Genomic DNA, 19,317 nt, shown 5'->3' with positions numbered 1-19,317 from the left:
TGTATAGGGAGGCCATCAGGGCCTGGATGCTTGCCCTGGGGGGATGACGAAAGGGCCAATTTAAGTTCTTCTAGGGTGAATCGTTTATCTAGGTCGGAACATTGGGCATCGGTTAGCGAAGGGAGGGACAGTCGGTCCAGGAAGGTGGCTATGTCTAGCTTGCGCGGGGCCTTTATTCCTGGGGGTTTGTCTTCCCGTACATTGTATAGGGATGCGTAGAACCGTTGTGCGATACCCTGTGTATCCGTGACTGGGGAACCCGAATCAGAGACTATTTGCTTGATGTGTCGTTGTTCCATGTTGATAGACCCTATGCTGGGAGGACAACTATGCTTTTGCAGCCTTCAAGTTGAGAAGATGTTTTAACCGCTCCCCCAATTTGGTAAGATCAGTCAGGGTCGAAGAGGCAGGTCAATTTCCATGTGGATTTTATTTCTCTGCCTTATGTAATACTGAAATACTCTGTGGAGATTGTGGATGGAGCGTGTCCCGATGCCGCCCGCGCGTGTAGCGGTAGTGGCGGTGGACTGCATGGCATGATTCGCACGCAGCAGGTTTCGGCCGTGTGACTTTTACAGGAGGTGCAGAAATTTGCTGCAATTTACAGTACGCTGTATAGGGTATGGATAGGGTTTTCAACATCAGGGCCTGCTGCAAATACTCTGTGCTGCTGTGACCACTCACATAACTGTATTGGTCCCAGTTTGACAGTAAGAATCCTGCTGAATAGTGCGCTAGGGATGCGGATGTTGAAGAAGCAGTCCCAACCTTTTACATCAATACATTTATTTACAAATGAGCTGGAATCGATAGCGGATGGCTATGTACAATGAGACGAAGTGACAGCTCTGTACAGCGCAGGCGGTGAGCAGATATTTACAGACTGGGATTATATACATGGGAAATTCATCCAATTGACATTCATCCTTTATAAGTCCATATACAGTCTATAGGTGGGGGCCGCCTGCCCGCATGGGTCTCATCTCCGATCTCATATTTTTTGCCAAAAATGAGGAATCTTCACAGCTGGATCGGGACTACATTAAAATGACACCTATGTACAGATGTGCAAATGCTTTACCCACCCAAAATCAGAGCAACCGATCAGATTCTTCCTTTCATTATATATTTCACAAACGACTATGAAAGCCAGACCCTGATTGGCGAGAATGGCAGGCAGCCATTATAATGGTGGTTCATGCCACAAATCCTCCACCTTCCCCCTGCAACAGTGGCATGACCCTTGGTCGTGAACATGGGAAGCGCCTGCACAGGGGCCAATTTGAGTTACAGATCTATCTCTAGGTACACCCCAGATCTGCTCATGTCGCCAAGAGGTCTCATCACTCTCTTGCTGCTCATTTTACAAGAGAAGGTAACTTTGACCCTCCATCCCTCCCGTAGTTGTAAAAGTTGCAAGGTGGTGAGTAGGAGGAGCCTGGTAAAGCTCATCAAGACAAAGTTGCAGGAGGATCTGCCCAAAAGTTAGCAGGACACGCTCCCCGCCACCAGAGCAGCTATAAGACCTCCCTTTATGGTCCCCACCGCTTCTCCTTTTCCTTCTGGTTACATTTCAATGTGAGATTTTATTATAAAAATATACTGACGGCCTTGCGTGTGTCGTGTAGTACAGATATTATTAACCCCTTCTTTCCTACAGGCTGAAAATATAAAATTGTAGTCTCTGATGTATCGATGATCTTAATGGTCCACTTTATTGCAGTCATTGGGAAGGCGTGTTGAATCGTCTCCTATCCATGTGCTTAAATTTTAGGGTAGATTTCAGTTTAATGATTTTTGGATGACGTCATACAACCACTAGGTGGCGCTACAGTCCTCTCTCATAACCAGTCGCTGCACAGCATGGCGGCAGTTTTTTATTTGAGTGCATATCGTTTTTGGCTTTCTGTCTGCCTACAGACCTTGGCCTTGGCTGGCATGCCAGTTCCAACATGGTGGACGAGGGCTTCCCATATCAAAGCCACCCATGGTATCAGATTGGTCTTGTGTGAACTGAAAAGCACATACAATGCTGTTATCTTCCCTGGAATTATTTTAAACCGTTCCATGTTGCAAGTAACAGCATGCACTGTGGTGCGGATATATTGACACCCCTCCCCTCCCACAAGAAAAGTCATAAAAAGTGCTATATTTCCATCTCCGTAAGAAGTCTTTGATTCATTGCTTTGGACACTTTCCCCCCTGGGTTTTCCAGTCTAGATCACTGGGGTCTTTGTTATAATTCACTGAAGCGCACAGACGGTTCCAGTTTGTGCGAGAGAGCGGTGAGAACTTTGTCAAACTTGTCGTATCGCTCGGCTTGAGTTCCAGCCGCTCCCCGGCTGCCCCAAAGCATCCGCATTTGGAATTCAGTGCTGGAGACCTCCAAGAGATCGGGTCTGGGGTGGAAACCTGGGTATAAAGAAGAAACCTAATCAGACAAGCAATACTATCCATACAAAAAATGTAAAAGTAAGGCCTCCTGCACACACACGTTTTTTTCCCCCTGTTTCCGTTCTATTTTTTGTGGTCTTTTTTGTGGTCCGTATACGGAACTATTCATTTCAATGGATCCGCAAAAAAAAAACTGAAGGTACTCCGTATGCCTTCTGTTTCCATATTTCCGTTCAAACATAGAACATGTCCTATTATTGCCCACAAATCACGTTCCGTGGCTCCATTCAAGTCAATGGGTCCGCAAAAAAAAAAACAGAATGCATACGGAACACATCCGTAAGTCTTCTGTATCCGTTCCCTTTTTGCGGAACCATCTATTGAAAACTTTTTGCCCAGCCCAATTTTTTTATGTACTTACTGTTTAAACATTATTGTATGCTTCCGTTTCTGTTTGTGATCCGCAAAAAACGGATCACAAACGGAAACCAAACAGAAAAAACGGAACAGAAACAAAAAAAATTGAAAAACTGATCCGTTTAAAATGGACCTTAAAACCATACGATCGTGTGCAGGAGGCCTAAGGGTATGTTCCCACGGGGTGTCCATGCTAAGGATTTAGTTTAGCGGTATTCTGGGCAAAAAATCTGTAATGTATAACAATGGCGGAAAAGTGGATGAAATTTTACTAATTAGACACTGACCCGCGGTGTGGATTTTAAATAGGCAGCATTTCCATGCAGAAGGTAAACTCCTTGGCAAATCAGCAGCAAAATCTGCAAAAATCCACATGCGGATTTCGATGTAGATCTGCCAGAAATCTGCAGCAAAATCTGCACAAGTTACGCAGAAAATACCCTACAGAAAATCCCACCTGAGTGGGTGCGCCCTTAAAGGGGTTGTATCATCTCATAAATTGGGGGCCATATAGCTAGAATGGAGCCTGCAAAGTGGTGAGGGCAGCATTGGCGGCCATATTGGTTGTCACCCAGCTCTCTCAGAAACAGATATTACTAAGAAAAGACTGCAAAGTGCAGGGATGGCCAACCTGAGGCTCTCCAGCTGTTGCCGCAGGTTGGCCATGCCTGGCATAGTGCAACTTCAGACTTTAAAGGGGTCGTGTTATCTCATACATTGGGGGCATATCCTAGCAATGTTTGATAGGTGCAGGTCCCTCCTCTGGGACCCGCACCTATCTTTAGAACGGAGCTGTGCATACGCGGTCACCCTCCATTCATGTCAATGGGACTGCTGAAAATAGCCAGTGCCACGCATTGTGCCCAGCTATTTTCAAAAGTCTCATTGAAATAAATGGGAAGCCCATGCACAGCCACCCTCCATTCATTTCTATGGGACTGCTGAAGATAGCTGAGCGCGGGTTCAGCTATTTCCGTCAGCCCCTATAGAAGTGAATGCAGCGTTTTCTGCGCTTGCACGGTGCGCTTTCCATCCATCTTTAGTAGGACTTCCAAAAATAGCTGATATCGCTTGGCTATTTTCGGCAGTCCCATAGAAATGAATGGAGGGAGCCAGGGCATGCTGCGTGGTCCACTCTCCTTCACTTTGCAGGCTCTGTTCTAAAGATAGGTGTCGGTCTCAGAGGTGGGACCCGCACTTATCAGATATTGGGGGGCATATCCAAGCAATATGTCCTCAATGTATGAGATGACCCAACCCCTTTTAAGTCTCTTCTCTTTAGTCAAGTTGCACTATGCAGTCTTTTCTTAGTAATATCAGAGAAAGCTGGATGACAACCAATATGTCCACCACTGATAAATAGTCAGCAGTCCAGGAGTCGGGAGAGCTGAGTGAAGCCCCCTTAGGAGCTCTTAAAGTGGCCATATCTCTGAGATTAGAGCTCCACCTGACTATTAGGTTCCCACCTTGTAGCCTCATCTCGGCATTGGTGCGGTAGAGCCCCCCGTGATGTGCCACCATCCTGGCCGCTTCTAGATGAGACATGACCACTTCTACCCCATTGTCAATGCTGTCCCATGGCTCTCCACCGTCCAGCAGAGGGGAGTCTGTCTCCAGAAGGGTGATGAGAGGGATGATATGAGGGAATGTGGTGTTGCTCAGCGGGAGACTCTCTGTAGGGAGACAAGACAAAAAAAATCATATTGTATATTCATAGATAATGGCAGATAAGTAGAGATCAGTGTCTTTCAGGTTTCCAGTAGTATTAATTCGGTTTTCGAGGACTATCCTCAGGACAGGTCATCAATTTCTCTTTGGAGGGAGTCCCACTTCTGGCACCTCTGCCGCGGCACTCGGTGAGAGCGTCGACCTCTACTTACATCCATCAATGACATGGCCTAGGGGCAGCTCAGTCCTATTCAAGGGAATGTGACTGGGCTGCAATACCAAGCACAGCCACTATATGATGTACGGCGCTGTGCTTGTTATATTGTATTAAGGTCAGCCTCATCCAACAGCTGACGGGCGGGGGTGCCAGGTGTCTGTACCCCACCAATCAGATTTGGATGACTTATCCTGAGGACAGGTCACCCATATTGAATTCCCGGAAAACCCCTTTAATTATAATTCTCTTGAGGACAGGTCATCCATATTGAATTCCTGGAAAACTACTTTAATTATAATTACAATGTCCTTAGGGTCTGGAGTAAATATGCAAACTAATTGATAAGGGAGCTTTCCTAGTACCTAGAAACCTTTAACTGAGAAGCCAAGTTAAGTGATGATATTCCTTCCGATTCCACTAGGGGGAGCTCACTATCACTGGATAGTGTTCAGTCTGAGCTCCCCCTAGTGGTGGCTTCAGGCAGTCAGAATTGTATTGTGTAACTGCAGGGGATTGTACCTAGATTAGGTACAATTAAATTATAGGTTCTGTTTCCTGCCCTATACCGTACCCATCACCCCAGCCCACCAGGAATACAAGCTGTTAACCAGGGTTACCTTTGCCTTCATTCATACTTTTCAGGAACGGCTTCAGTTTCTTCTCATACAATATGGCTCCCTCTGTGTGTCTCTGTCTCAGGGCGATCCACGTCTGTTCTAGTCTTGAGATCTGGAAATGAGATGGAGGAACAGTCAGTCTTTGTGCGGAAGATTCATTCATCTTGCTGGGTTACAGCAGCATTTCCTCCAAGCCATTAATAAAAGCCAGCAGGGGGCTCATTGACCTAATTATGTATGACCCCCCCCCCCCCTCCCCCTGCGAGTTTACAAATGTGACATCACATGGGAACCACCACAACTATGTCACGTCTGAGGCACGTCCCTCAAACTGATATAACAGAAGTATAATCATCATTTTATCAGTTGTGGATGCTGCACTGGAATGGTAAGAAGAAAAAAAACATGGCTGCCTCCTTGGGCCAGGTGCTTAAAAACCATCTGTTCTCCTGACATGTCTGATTTGGTAACTACTTTCAACCCCCATGTATTGTCAGTTCTGGAGCATCTATTCCTATGACTCTATGTCGTGCCATTCCTTTATTATTCCTGCTAGAAGTTATGACTGAATTACAAGTCTGAAATGAAGGTCCAGGTGGGTGCCACCAGTTGGGGGGTGGGGCCTGCACACTATCCAGTCAGTAATGCAATAACATGCTGGTGCAACTGGTAACACCCATGTGGACCTTTATTAAAAACTGCTAGTAATAAATTCATAAAGTCTAGCAGGAATAGTAGAGGAATGACACATCACAGAGTAATTCGATGCTCAGAATGGTTATTACATGGGGAATGCAAGTAGTTCTTCGAAGTGTTTGCCAGCAAACACATGCGGGCTGCCATCTTTAGTAAGGTAGACTCACCCGTCCGGCGATGCACAGGTAAGCCCTTACCTGTGCCGGGAGCCGGTCTGAAATCAAATGCAGTCACCGGGAGCAGGCAGTTCCGAGAACAGCCCGATGAAGGACCCCGGCGGCAGTTCTCGGAACTGCCTGCACCCGGTGACTGAATTTGATTTCATACGGGCTCCCGGCACAGGTAACGGCTTACCTGTGCATCGCTGGACGGGTGAGTCTACCTTACTAAAGATGGCAGCCCGCATGTGTTCGCTGGCAAACACTGCAAACTGACCATCACTGGTGACAGGGGCTCATTAAGTAACTACCTCCATTCCCTCTGGAGCATGTTTCCTTACACATCTGTATTGTGTGGTTCCTCTGTTATTACTCCTGGAAATGTATGATATCACCATCCCCCTTGGGAATAGGCTGTAGTTTAGTGTAGGGTAGTATCAGAATGTGTAGTTAAATGCCCTATCAACAAGGGGAATGGGGCAGTTGTCAATTTATAATAACAGGTGAACGGCACAATGCAGAGGTCTAAAATATATCCTACAATATTCTACAAAATATTACGTGGAATACAAGAATGTACTTTAGAGGTGACCAGACCTTTCAATTATCTGTCGCCAAAAGGGATCTGACAGGGATCTATAGAGAAGGGGCTCATGCACACAGCCGTTGGTCGGCCGTTCCGTGCATTGGGGACCGCTGTTTGCCCTTTCAAGTCAATGGGTCCGCATCCGTGATGCAGGGTGCACACAGCCAGTGCTCGCATTTTGTGGACCCCCTGCAGGCAACGGCCGTCTGCATGAGCCCTCATAGTGACATGTCGGAAGTTTTCAACAGTGGGGGGCCTGAGTGCTGAGACCGCCGTGATCATTGAAATGAAGTGGCAGAAGAGCTTCGCGAGTGCTGCTGTGACTGGCTCTCCTCAGCGGCTCCTACACCTCTATAATCCCGACTTCAGCTGCCGAAGAGAGCCGATCCCACTTCATTTCAGCGATTGGTGGGGGGAAAACCTTGCGAGTGTCTGATGTACCTGTGTCAATTCCAGAGCGTTCATCACAGCCGCGAAGCTGTACAAGTTGCCCAGCGTGCCCTTCAGCTCGGCTGCCAGCTGAATGGTCTTGTGCAGTAACGCAGCCCTCTCCTCCGTACTTCCCGTGCAGCCCAAGATGTCGACAGCGATCATGATGGACATGGTGTGAAATCTGACAAAACAATAGTTAAAGGTCTTTATTAGCGATGTGTGCCTACAGGGCTGGCCGCCCACGAGACACTTGTCCATCTGACGGCCATTAACTCCCCGTACACATAATTACTCGGGGAGTAAGCGGCTGCCAGACACATCGGGCGGCGGCATATGTCCCCGAAAACAAAAGTATTAGCCAAGATGGAATCCAACAGCCGATCCTGATCTCCCCCAACATTAGAAGGTCGTTCAGCCCTTGCCGAGAATGGAGGCTTTGGCCAATAGACATCTATGGTGCGTGGCCACTTTAAATGGGCTATCCTAATGCCAAATATTTAGCTCCCCACAGGATAGGTGATAGATGTCTGATCAGTGGGGCTCTGACTGCTGGGACCCCCATTAATCATGAGAACAGGGGTCCCCTGTTGAGTGGTTAAGCATGCATATTGCCACCCCAAAATCTATAGGACTTCCGAAAATAGTCAAGTCCAGCGCCCTGCTATGTCCAGCAGTGTCATATACTTTGAATGGTGCACCCGTTCTCATGATCAGTGGGGTCCTAGCAGTTGCACCACCACCAATCAGGTACTATAAGTTGTCATTCTGGGGGCAACCCATTTTTAAGGGACCCTCATAGACCCACCTGCGTTCATGCTGTGCTTTAGGCCCAATGCACACGACTGTATCCGTTTTGCGGTCCGTGTTCCGCATTTTGCAGACATAGTCTATCTTTTGGAGAAAGGACATATGAATGCGGAAGGCACACGGATGATCTGTGTGCTTTCCATATCTGTATGTCCGTTCTGCCAAAAAAATAGAGCTTGTCCTATACTCACCCGCAAAATCCGGAGTACGGACCTATTGAAGTCCATGGGTCTTAAAAATGCGGATGCAACACGGACCGCATCCGTCTTTACGGACCACAAAACTGATACGGCCGTGTGTATGGGGCCTTAAAAAAAGTGGCTAAACGGAGTGGTGGTCATTTACTGAAACCATTATTTTTTGATGGTCTTTTTGGTACCTTTTACACCGGCCTTGCTGTCGGAAGATGCGCCTAATTCATGACGGGGCGCGCACCGAGTCATAAATTAGGAGCCTCTTTGGGAGTCTTTGCGCCTGCCGGAAAATCTAGGGGCTGGCGTAGGTTTTTGGCGTAACATTAGTAAATTTGTTCTATGGAGGAGAGGACTCTCTACTACAAGAAATATGTTATCTTTGCCAATCAGCGTGACGCTGCTGATCACATCACCGACACATGCCATTCATTATGTTCTCCACGCACCTTTCGAGAAGGTCAAGCCGCAGCTGGCGACCATGCGGCAGCGTCAGGAGCTCCATGCCTGAGCTGACTCCCATCATCCTCTGCGTCTCCTTGGTAACACCGAGTATCCTGGCAACCTGGAAACGACACAAAGATTGAGATTAATCTCTCTTAATTGCAAATAGATTGTCGCCTCATCTTGTGGGAAGGATTCCCGAAGGGGGTGGTAATAAACACGATAATGGCCATCATTTTACTTCAGTAGTGCCAGCGTTAATGAGACCTGGATGACATCATCATGACATCACTGCTGTAACTAAAAATAATCCTCATCGAAGTCAAACCTTAAACGTATTTCCCTACAGAGTGGTGTGCCTGGACTATGATTATAAGGCTACGACTTCAAATTACAAAAGAAATTTACCCTAATTTTTTAACCTTCGCCCCCTCCCTCAATTAAATAAATAAATCGGACTGATCTATTTTTCGAAAACCCTGCCCATTGTTCTTATTTAGAGGGACTGTCCATGTTGCCAATCCTTTTTTATTGGAAGGGTACCCGTGATGGTAAACTGATCACAGGGTGTCACTCTGTTGGGGCCCCACAGCGAACAGGACAGCTGTCACCTCTCCTGACACGTCTGTGACTACTTGCATCCGCCATGACTCTATGTTGTGCCATTCCTCTCTCATTCCTACTAGAAGTTTTTTGGAATAATTGCCAGCAGTCTGGAATGAAAGTCCAGCTGGGTGTTACCAGTTGGGGGTGTGACCCTGCACAGTCTGACACTATCCAATAAGTGCTTGTCGGTGTCAGACTGTGCAGGGATATGCCTCCAATTGGTAACGCCCAGGTGGATCATTATTGCATACTGTTGGTGGTTCATACATAAACCTCTAGTAGGAATAATAGAGGAATAGCACAACATAATTGTAAGAGTAGGTGGATTGTTATTACATGGAGAATGCAAATATAGTTGCTAAAACAGGAGGGGGTGACCTCTTTAAATATCCTGCGGCGCCACCACAGGTGAAATTAAGCATTACACAGTGCCCATTAAAACCAATAGGCTGGCTGTGCAATAGGCTGGCTGTCCCTTTAGAGAAGGCATGCCCAACCTGCGGCCCTCCAGCTGCAAAACTACAACTCCCAGAATGTCTGGATAGCCTACAGCTATTAGGGCTTGCTAGGAATTGTAGTTTTAAATCAGCTGGAGGGCCGCAGGTTGAGCATCCCTGCTTTAGAGGCTTTTTGCGGATTCTTTGATGAAATCCATGCTCCTTACCTCGCAGTCTGTTTTGGTGATATGCTGGGCAATGGTCTTTGCATCGACCTCCGAAAACAGCTCCTTGACCTTCTTCAGGATGCACATCTCCAGGGGCTTGTTGTCTGCGGGGATCAGCATGGACTTGAAGGCGGACGGGTTAAAAGAAGATTTGGCTTCTATACTTGGGGTAGTAAAAGAGAGCCTGTCCTTGTCAGTATCTTCCACCGCATGGTTGACGCCTGCCCTGACGCCTTCATCCACTTTTAATCTTTCCACGTAGCTCTTGGTCGGCAGAGGTTTGTTGTGGGTGTCATGTGTTGGGGAGGCTGGGCGTAGCTGGCAGTAATGTCCGTTATCGGGGTCACTGTAACTGTTTATAGAGGGCGAGGGAGAGATTTGTGTGTAGCCGTGACCGGGTGTGGAATGGGAGGTTTCGGCCATGTTTAATGTGGCCTTGTTATTTGCTGGATTAACGTAAGGTTCACTGGATCTTCTCGGCACCGGAGAACCGGGAGTCACCATTCCTGCTGGAGGTCCCTGCGGCTTCACCCTAACGACTGAACAAAGGCATATATGTTATGGTTGATATGGACGGACAGGAGGACAACGACCCTCACTATGGTTTTCACCTTTGTACCTACCTGTACCATAGGCCGGGGATCCGGGGGTCTCAGAAATGGGGGACATTGGGGCGTGTAGGTCTCGGATTTGGTCCACACTGACTGCACAGTTTCTGATGATATCTCTGTGATGTGGGGAGGAGGTGCTGGAAAGAGAAGATAACATTATATAGCATACGATCAGAAGCCAGTATGTCCTGCACCCTTGATGGACCATTATAAACGGTCAGAATGGTTGACTATTAGCTGACGTCTTTCAAACCTCATCCCCCATCTAAATTTTGTGCCCTACGTTCTCCTGGCTTGGAAGAACCTTGAAATCTTTGGCTACATCCATATACAGGGACTGGACATTCAAGATCTCAATGGTTATTAGACTATGACTATTCTTGGGAAACGTCCCTACCTGTTTGCGCATCCATTGCTCTTGGTGATCTTGTCGGCAGTGAGACCATCAGTCATGGTGATGCTTCTTCTCTTCATATGTCCCTTCTGTGGGCTTTGAGTACTTGGCCTTCCCGGTGACAGTCCATAGCTGGCTTCCAGGTATCGCAGTGGAAATGTCCGGTTGATAGGACAGAAGATGAGCGCGCCACTCTGATCTGAGACAGCTCTTCGGCTGCCGACATAAAAGCGCACCAGGGCTGGGATGTTGTCGAAGCTCTCCTGTTCGAAGAGATACTGGATACGGGTGTAGCTGTCACTGGTTTTCACCATCACCTTGTTGATCTTGAAATGAAGAGGCTCGTTCTTCCATCGACAAGTCAGCACATAGTCACCCAGGCTGGTCAACGAGTCCCTGATGAGAAAGTCTCCGTTTCTATGCACCAAGGTCTCCGACACCTGAGTTAATGGAAGGACAAGCCTAAGTTACTCCCTCAATCATCATGGCCTTTAGTAGGAGCAGTGATGAAAGAGGTTAAACCCCATATTACCTCTCGTGGTATGCGCCCGTGGTACCAGGCGTGGCTACGCAGGTCTGAGCTGTTAAGTTTTAGCTCCTCTTCTAGCTCCTTGTGCAGCTTCTCCGGTGGAGTATCCAAGATGTACTTCTCCTTGGAGAACTGTAGGAACATGAAGCACATTATTAAACTTGTACAACGTCATCAGTCACAAATGGGGCCTACAGCTTTTTAGAGGAGCGCCGTCTGTCATGTAGGAGAAGATCTAAACTATAGCCTCGCCTTCTGGATCAAACGCAGTGATTCTACTCTATAGACCGAGACTATATGAATACAACAGCCTCGCTATTAATAGGGACATGTGTGCCAGGACTAAAGTGGGCAGATGGAAAGCTGGCTTGTTCTTGGCACCGATCAACATGGTGGACTGTATTCACCATCTGATGAGGCATGAAAGGATGGACTGCTGGGCCAAAACCTGGAGGAATCTTGCGCAGTCCATATTGCACTAACATCTCTATTCTGCTATTGCCACATGCTACGTGTACAAACCACGTTCTACCAAGAGCAACCATTAATTTTAAAGGAGCTGAGCAGTAATACAAGACACAACCCATGATGAAGGGGTTATGGAAGAAAGCAGAAATGTTCTTTCTAATCCGGGCCAACCCCCTTTAACATTTTGGAGTCTGGGAAAGTTGGGTGGCCTAGCAAGATGTACAAGAGAGTGATATTCACTGTGGAAGCTGTATTGTCGGTTATCTTGGTTGATCCTGCTAGACGTTACGAAGGAATTACTAGCAGTTTGCAGTGAAGGTCCAGATGGGTGATACCAGTTGAGGGTGTGTCCCTGCACAATCAGTTCTGCCAGTGTCACAATCCCTACTGGTAACACCCATCTGGACCTTCATTGCAAACTGCTAGTAATTCCTTTATAACTTCTAGTAGGAATAATGAAGGAAGGGCACAACATAGAAACATAGAATGTGTCGTCAGATAAGAACCATTTAGCCCATCTAGTCTGCCCAACATAGTCATAAGACTAGATGCTCCACAATTGTTATTTCATGGGGGATGCAAGTAGTCAGGAGAGGTGAGAGGTCCTCTTTAAGTACCAGGGCCTAAGTGCAACTGCGCCTCATCATTTCATTATGATATACACAGCTTGGAGACTAGGGACTACGGCAGTGCGTTCTCTCCCTTCTGCACCACTTAGGTGACAAAGCCCAATGTGAAGCAGGAGGATTTCATCTTAAAGGAAATGTGTCATCAGCAAATTAGCTATTAGTTAAATTTGGTGATTTTTTAAGTTTTATTTTTCATGTTCCTACCTATATATTTTTTTCAAAGTCCTAAAATTCCTGAATTTTTTTTGCACCGTCAAGACTTTCTCTTGTTTCAAAGCATCCACATGGGCCACTGACATGACGGTCAGGAGGGGACCTCATTGACTTCTATCAGAGCGTTTTCTAGCCAGGCTCTGTGCAGAGGTCAGGAGGGAGTAGATAAGCTGTAATATTGTCAATAGTAAATCCTTTGTTATTTATACAGAGGTTATATATGTCATTCTGATGATAATGAGATGACTGCTAAAAAAGGTACCCGTACAGAACAAGAAGTCTTAACATAGTGGCCAGTGTGAGACATATCAAAAGCTTGATCGGTGGGGGTCTGAGCGCTGACGAACCCACTGATTGTTAGAACGAGGAGAGAGAAGCGCTCGCATATTGTGCTTCTACCCCCTCGTTCTAGCAATCTGTGGGGGTCTGAGCATTTAGACCTGCACCAATTAAAACTTTAGATATGTCTCTATGACATATCCAAAGTTTTACCCAAAAAATTCTGTAGTTTTCTCGGTGGCCACTAGGCCTAATAATAAAGACTTCCTGTTCTGTACAGGTAACTTTTTTTTAGCAGTCATCTCATTATCATCAGAATGAAAAGTTATCACCTATATATAGCCATTGCATGTGCTATGGGGCCCCACAGGTTGAAGGGGGCCCTATCAGGTGCAAGAGCATTGCTCTTTTTTTGTGAGGAATAACAATATGGCGGCTTTTTGCTATAAGGTGGGGTTTCTGATATATGGCGCTAATATATATACACACTTGTAATTATTGCTTTTCATTTCTTACATTACGTGGTGGGGTCCCATCTTATTTTGCTATGGCGTCCTATAAATTATAGTTACGCCCCTGTCTATGACATATCCAGTTTTATCAAATCTCAGTGACCCTTTAGAAATAGACAGGGATGTTGACATAAAAAAAAAAAAAAAAAATCTAAAAACAATGTGATTTAAATAACAGATCCCTTTAGGAACTAGTGACACTGCGTGATGACATCACTAATCTGGATTTCACCATAGCAAGCGATCTAGAGAAATGTCATTCATCGCCTTTGCTTATGGGGCCCCCGGTTTAAAAGGATCAAGGTAAACCACTTAATTCAGCCTGGTAATTCCCTTTCACACACGGGACGATGGCTCTGACGGTTCGTGTGTACGGCGGGGAATAGGTTTAAAGCGCTTATTCTTTATCAGTCCAGGTGGCAGCTCCTGCATTTCGCTGCCGTAGCCCACGCCAAGATAATCCCCCCTCCGCAGAAAATCGTATCAAAGCTGGTCTGACTCCTTGAATAATACAGACGGCATCGTCTGCATTGTAATGAGCTTTTGTGGCCACGGGGACACCTGAGCGCGCCGCCTCCCCCCCTCCCTCCCAGCACTGGAAGAGCAATGATGTAATGCTCTGAGTCAGCTGGAATCCCTAGCACTGCCTTGATGTGCTCGCCAGAGAATCAGATTGCAAGCTCCTTGGGGTCAATTTAACCTTTTTTATACCCTAATAGAGGTCGACCATGCGCTTTGCGCGCCGCATAACGCACAGATTACAACCATCCTTACAGCTCTCGCAAGTGCCGTCGCCCAACTTTCCTGGAGTCCGGAACGGCACACCGGTCTAGTTGTATACTCCCTGCCTCTCATGCCCCATACCTAGGCATGACCACGGCCATATTGGCAGGAATTACATACAAATGAATATTTCTGGTGTTTGCGGATATTTTAGCCGTGCGCGCGGCGGCGGCGGCATTTATCTGAATTTACAATCCTATTATCTGCAGTCTTGGGAGATTTGGATAAAATGTGGCTGTTTAATACAGACTGGAGATCGCTTAAATGGAACGTATTTGCAGCTAGCGAGCCCACTGGGAAATTACGGAAAACAGTAACAACTCTTTCCCACCCCATCGTCAGATTAATTAAAGTAAATCCGAGGGGTCTCTACCCAGCAGCTGCTCACGGCAAGTGATTTACGTCAGCATTTTCCCCCATATTAGTTGCGTTGCACATTTCCACCCTGACCTCTCTGGGCCCGAGGGCAGCTGCAAATACTATAGGCAACGCAAGAGGGGGGGACGGGGGGATATTAAAATTTATGATTTTCTCAGAAAATTAGGGACAGACCCTGAAAATTCAGGACTGTTGGCAAGTCTGTGATTTATGGCAGTGTTTTCTACAGACTATTAGGACCCAACCTTGTAAGAAGGCCCCCTCAGTGTACATGGGGGGCTACAAATACGATAGGCAATGCAAGGAATAAGGTAGTGGGGGTTGCTTGCATCAAAAGATTTATTCTACCCCCCCCCCCCCCCAATAATTGTGGCATTACGCATATTTTCAGCCTCCTTAAGACGAGCTGTCTCTTTCTCTCTCTCTATTAGACAACCTTTGCACACCGCAGCACAATTATCCCCGTGGTTCTGTCAACGCTGCGACTAAAGGGGCTACAGAGGAGGCCGCTCTAATTACTGGTGGGGACATTCAGCCTAAATATTCCCCGGAGAGGCCGAGGCTTAAGTAGATGCCGTTGCCATGACGACCCACTCCCCCGTCAAGGCTGCGGCTCTCCTCCGTGGTGCGGTCTGACAACTTCCTTCTGACTGGGTCTGTCTGCTGTCACAAACCCTCACCATCCATCCATTACTACATGGAGAGGGAGGGGGGTGGGGGTTCTGGGGCAGAAATGCTTCTAAGAAGGATGTCAGGCATGATATGGCTATATTACTATACAGCGTGGGATATGGCGGTTGTATATAGGGTGATGGTAATTGGCCCTACATGTAATCATAAGAAGGGGGGATATGCTTGGTGCCCTCTGGCCACCCGGCTTGTAAGCGCTCCATGTTTCTAGCTCATTTCATTTTGCACGTCTCACTGTGTCCCGAGGGGACGCGGTGACTGATCTCTCCCCCGAGGACGCCATCATCGACGCAGAAGAACACATGGCATCAGCCGTTTAACCCCATCCTGGATCCCTTCGTAACCCTAGGAGTCATTTAATTCTTTGCCGATAGAACAATGGCCCCCAATACACCTGTAGTGATTTTTTTTTTTTCATTTGGGGGGGACCTGAGCTCATCCCCCAATCTGTGGGGTACCGCATATGCTGTCTGGGCTGCCATTGGTTAGAAATGATGTCATGGCTCCGAGAAGCTGGTAATAAGCTATTGGCGGAGGTGCAGGGAGGCTGACGTCACCGGAGTAACACCCAGTCATTCATGGATTGCTCCATCAGTAACCCTCTCCATGCCAGAACGGCAGGAATCACTTCTGGGTTCATCCCCCCTGCTCATCCAGAACTTTCAACTGTCGGACGCGGCACCTTCTGCCGCAGGGTACTAGACTCTGCAATAACATCAGGTACCACGCATTTCAAGACATTACATCATGTAAGGCTTCTGGTCTAACGCGCCCAAGGGGCACCAATTGCAATGTGCTTTACGAACCCCCAATTCATGGACTTCAAACCTTAGAATTGATTTGGAAAATTGGTTCTTTGCCCACAATTTCCAAGACCCATGCCAAATGTTTCACCCTGTCCTGCCAACATACCATTGGTGACGATTGTTGTGCCAGGATCAATGGTTCTGCAACACTCGTGTACGATCACATATATCACACGTGTTTAACCCTGAGTATGTTCTCTGCACCTTGAATAAGCTCTGGTCTAGGCATCTACTGAAGACCCAAGAATCTTCCCTCCATTGGCAATCGGGTGATGTCCTCAAAGAACATAGAGAGTCATTTTCCACCCCATCTCTAGATGTGATTCGCAGCGTGTTCATCTCCACAGCAACTTATGGACCTCAGTCCGTCCAATAAGTATATCCTGCGCCTAGATTCAATTTTCAGTGGAGACGGGCAGGTGGACCCATGCAAGCTGGCGAGAAGACGTCATGCCCCTCCACCTGTGAACAGTTTTACCTGTGCCTCGCATCTAATGCAAGGATGGCTAGGTTGACGGAGGACGATGGAAAGAAGTCATAGAAGACCGATGCCTACAGATGAGATGTTTTTTTAGGCGTTGTAGGTTCTTACCTGTACCTGCATAAAAGACCCCCGGTAGAAGCAGCATGCCGCTGCTGACAGGGCGCTCCACAAGCTGCAGCGTTCGGTCATAGTGAGAGCAAATCCTCCATCCAAATTCGGAGAAAATAAGGAAAAAACCCAATAGGAGGTTGAGTGATAAATCCCCTTGTCGGCGTGCGCCGGCGGTGGAGCGTCTCGTACAACTGATGTTGGCTACTGGTGCTGATGCTGCTGTTGGATTGCAGGCTGATGCTTCAAGCATTACCTCATCCCTTGTCAAAAGAGCATCATGGGAGGAGACGGAGCGCTCGTAGAAATCCGGCTACGGCCACAGCCTCTCCTCCTCCTCCTCCTCCTCCCTCTCTGGCTCTTATCTCCCAATTCCCTTTTTCCGCCTCTCCAGGCTTACACCTCCCCCTTTCTAGGGATTTTAGGCTTGGAAGGAGGGTTACTAGGTGGATGAATGAATGAATGAAGTTCTCGGCTGGTGGGGGGCAGGGCAGGAATGTGAGGTTACTGGTAGCATCTCAGATTGCGGTCCAGGTCCCTTTAAGAAAATTGTCACTTAAAGGGCATTTTCATGGAGTATTATTTTTTCCTGACTTGTGATTATTGGTGCGTGTAAATGGACAAAATTATAATATATTAGGTGAGAAGTCTGTCCGGCTTATAATCTATCTCTCATGGACAGTGTTATCTCTGTATTGGGGGCGTGATCCTTTTATTCGCCTATGACCCGAAGGCTTTCTGAGGGGGTCCAGCAGGAGGACAGACAGCCGAGGGTCCCCGTGTAATGAGACTGTGTGGGTCCCTTCCTCTTCCAGTTTATCATACAGTATCCCTCTTACATGTCTCCCCAGAAACTGCGACCTATGAAATCTGCAACCTAAGGGCCCGTTCACACGACCGTGTGAAGCCCGTGCTGTGGACTGCAAATTGCGGTCCACAATGCACGGCCACCGACCGTGGCCCAGCCGCATGGGTCTGCGATCCCTCCGTTTCGCAAAAAGATAGAGCATGTGCTATCTTTTTGCGGTGCGGAGGCACGGAACGGAACCCCAGGAAGCACTCCGTAGTGCTTCCATTCCGCATCTCCTGATTTGCAGACCCATTGAAGTGAATAGGTCCACATCCGTGATGCGGAATGCACACGGAACGGGGCCCATGTATTGTGGATCCGCAAATGTGGTCCGCAATACGGCAACGGGCAGCACAAGGGCTCGTTCACACGAATGCATTTTGCGTTCCGTACACGGGCCATTTTCTGCGTTCCGCATACGGTCCGTTAACGGAACCAACTCTGTGTGCTGTCCGCATCCGTTGCTCCGTTCCGTGGCCCCGCAAAAAATATGAGTCCTGTCCTATTCTTGTCCATTTTGCAGACAAGAATAGGCATTTCTATAATAGGCCTCCTGTTCCGTTCCGCAAAATGTGGAAGGCACACGGGCGCCATCTGTGTTTTGCGGATCCACTATTTGCGGACTGCAAAAAACGGCACGGTCGTGTGAACGAGCCCTAAGGCCTCATGCACATGACCGTATGTATTTTGCTGTCCGCAAAAAGCGGATCCGAAAAAAATACGGATGACGTCCGTGTGCGTTCCGTATTCTGCGGAACGGAACAGTTGGCCCCTAATAGAACAGTCCTATCCTTGTCCGTAATACGGACAATAATGGGACATGTTCTATTTTTTTGCGGAACGGACATACAGAAATGGAATGCACACAGAGTAACTTCCGTCTTTTTTGCTGACCCATTGATTCCGCATACGGTCCGCAAAAAAAACCCGGAACAGACAGAGAAAGAAAATACTTAGTGTGCATGAGGCCTAAGGCTGTATTCAGACGCTGTGTGTTTTATCGACGCAGCGCGGCCAACCGATGACATGTTGGCAGCTCCGAGTCCTATGGGTGCTGTCCGGGGAAATCTCCGACTGCACCGCAGCATTGGGAAGACTTGGATCAGGTTACGACATGCTGTGCAGGCGCATAAAGCTGATGTGTGAATGACCCCCCTCGATTGCAATGCAGTCTGTGTGCCGTCCGCGTAGTCTGTGAAGACTCGAACAACATGGGAACATCGCCTGTCAGAGTCTGATAGTGAGAAGCTGCTCTTAAAGGGGTTGTCCACATTTTTCATACCAGAACCTGAATCTGAATAATTTTGTAATTGCATGTAATTAAAAATTTAGTATCTAAGTTATTCAATGAACGCTATCTGTACAGCGCCACCTGCTGTTTGTTCTTTTTCTAATTTCTCTGTCCTGCTCATCGAGATGGAAGCACGCGCTCAGTTCCAGCCTTCAATTGCCACTAGCTGCAGCAGAAAGGACATGTCCCCTGAGAAAGGACACAGCCCCTGAGCTGACAGTTTGAATAACTATAGCAGAGCAACTGGAGCAATGAATGGAGAGATCTCTAGATCAGTGTTAGGGAAAAGGGCTGGTTGTAAGTAAGTCCAAATTTTTTTTTACATTTTTCATAGGATAACCCTATAAGGCCCCATTCACACAGGGTTTTTTGCCAGCTGAAGCTGTGCTAAATCT

General features: G+C 47.4%; 1 protein-coding gene across 3 annotated transcripts in view; it reads right to left on the bottom strand.

The window, feature by feature from the left end:
• Positions 1 to 775: 775 nt before the first annotated feature.
• LOC122946609 (SH2 domain-containing protein 3C-like) overlaps positions 776 to 19,317 on the bottom strand; it is a 60,955-nt gene continuing 42,413 nt past the window's right edge. For 2 of the 3 annotated variants that reach the window (XM_044306346.1, XM_044306347.1), the window contains 9 exons: positions 11,435 to 11,563; positions 10,906 to 11,342; positions 10,521 to 10,645; positions 9,898 to 10,436; positions 8,633 to 8,748; positions 7,195 to 7,366; positions 5,314 to 5,425; positions 4,278 to 4,484; positions 776 to 2,412 (listed from right to left, as the gene is read on the bottom strand). In XM_044306346.1, coding sequence (XP_044162281.1) covers positions 2,237 to 2,412; positions 4,278 to 4,484; positions 5,314 to 5,425; positions 7,195 to 7,366; positions 8,633 to 8,748; positions 9,898 to 10,436; positions 10,521 to 10,645; positions 10,906 to 11,342; positions 11,435 to 11,563 — 2,013 coding nt within the window. In that variant the 3' untranslated portion in view covers positions 776 to 2,236. Of the gene's footprint in view, positions 2,413 to 4,277; positions 4,485 to 5,313; positions 5,426 to 7,194; positions 7,367 to 8,632; positions 8,749 to 9,897; positions 10,437 to 10,520; positions 10,646 to 10,905; positions 11,343 to 11,434; positions 11,564 to 16,781; positions 17,106 to 19,317 lie in introns of those variants that run through there. The other variant, XM_044306348.1, reaches the window with a different exon arrangement.

The sequence above is a fragment of the Bufo gargarizans genome, chromosome 9 (assembly GCF_014858855.1).
Source record: "Bufo gargarizans isolate SCDJY-AF-19 chromosome 9, ASM1485885v1, whole genome shotgun sequence".
Taxonomy (NCBI): domain Eukaryota; kingdom Metazoa; phylum Chordata; class Amphibia; order Anura; family Bufonidae; genus Bufo; species Bufo gargarizans.
This window is presented reverse-complemented; position numbering and strand designations above follow the sequence as displayed.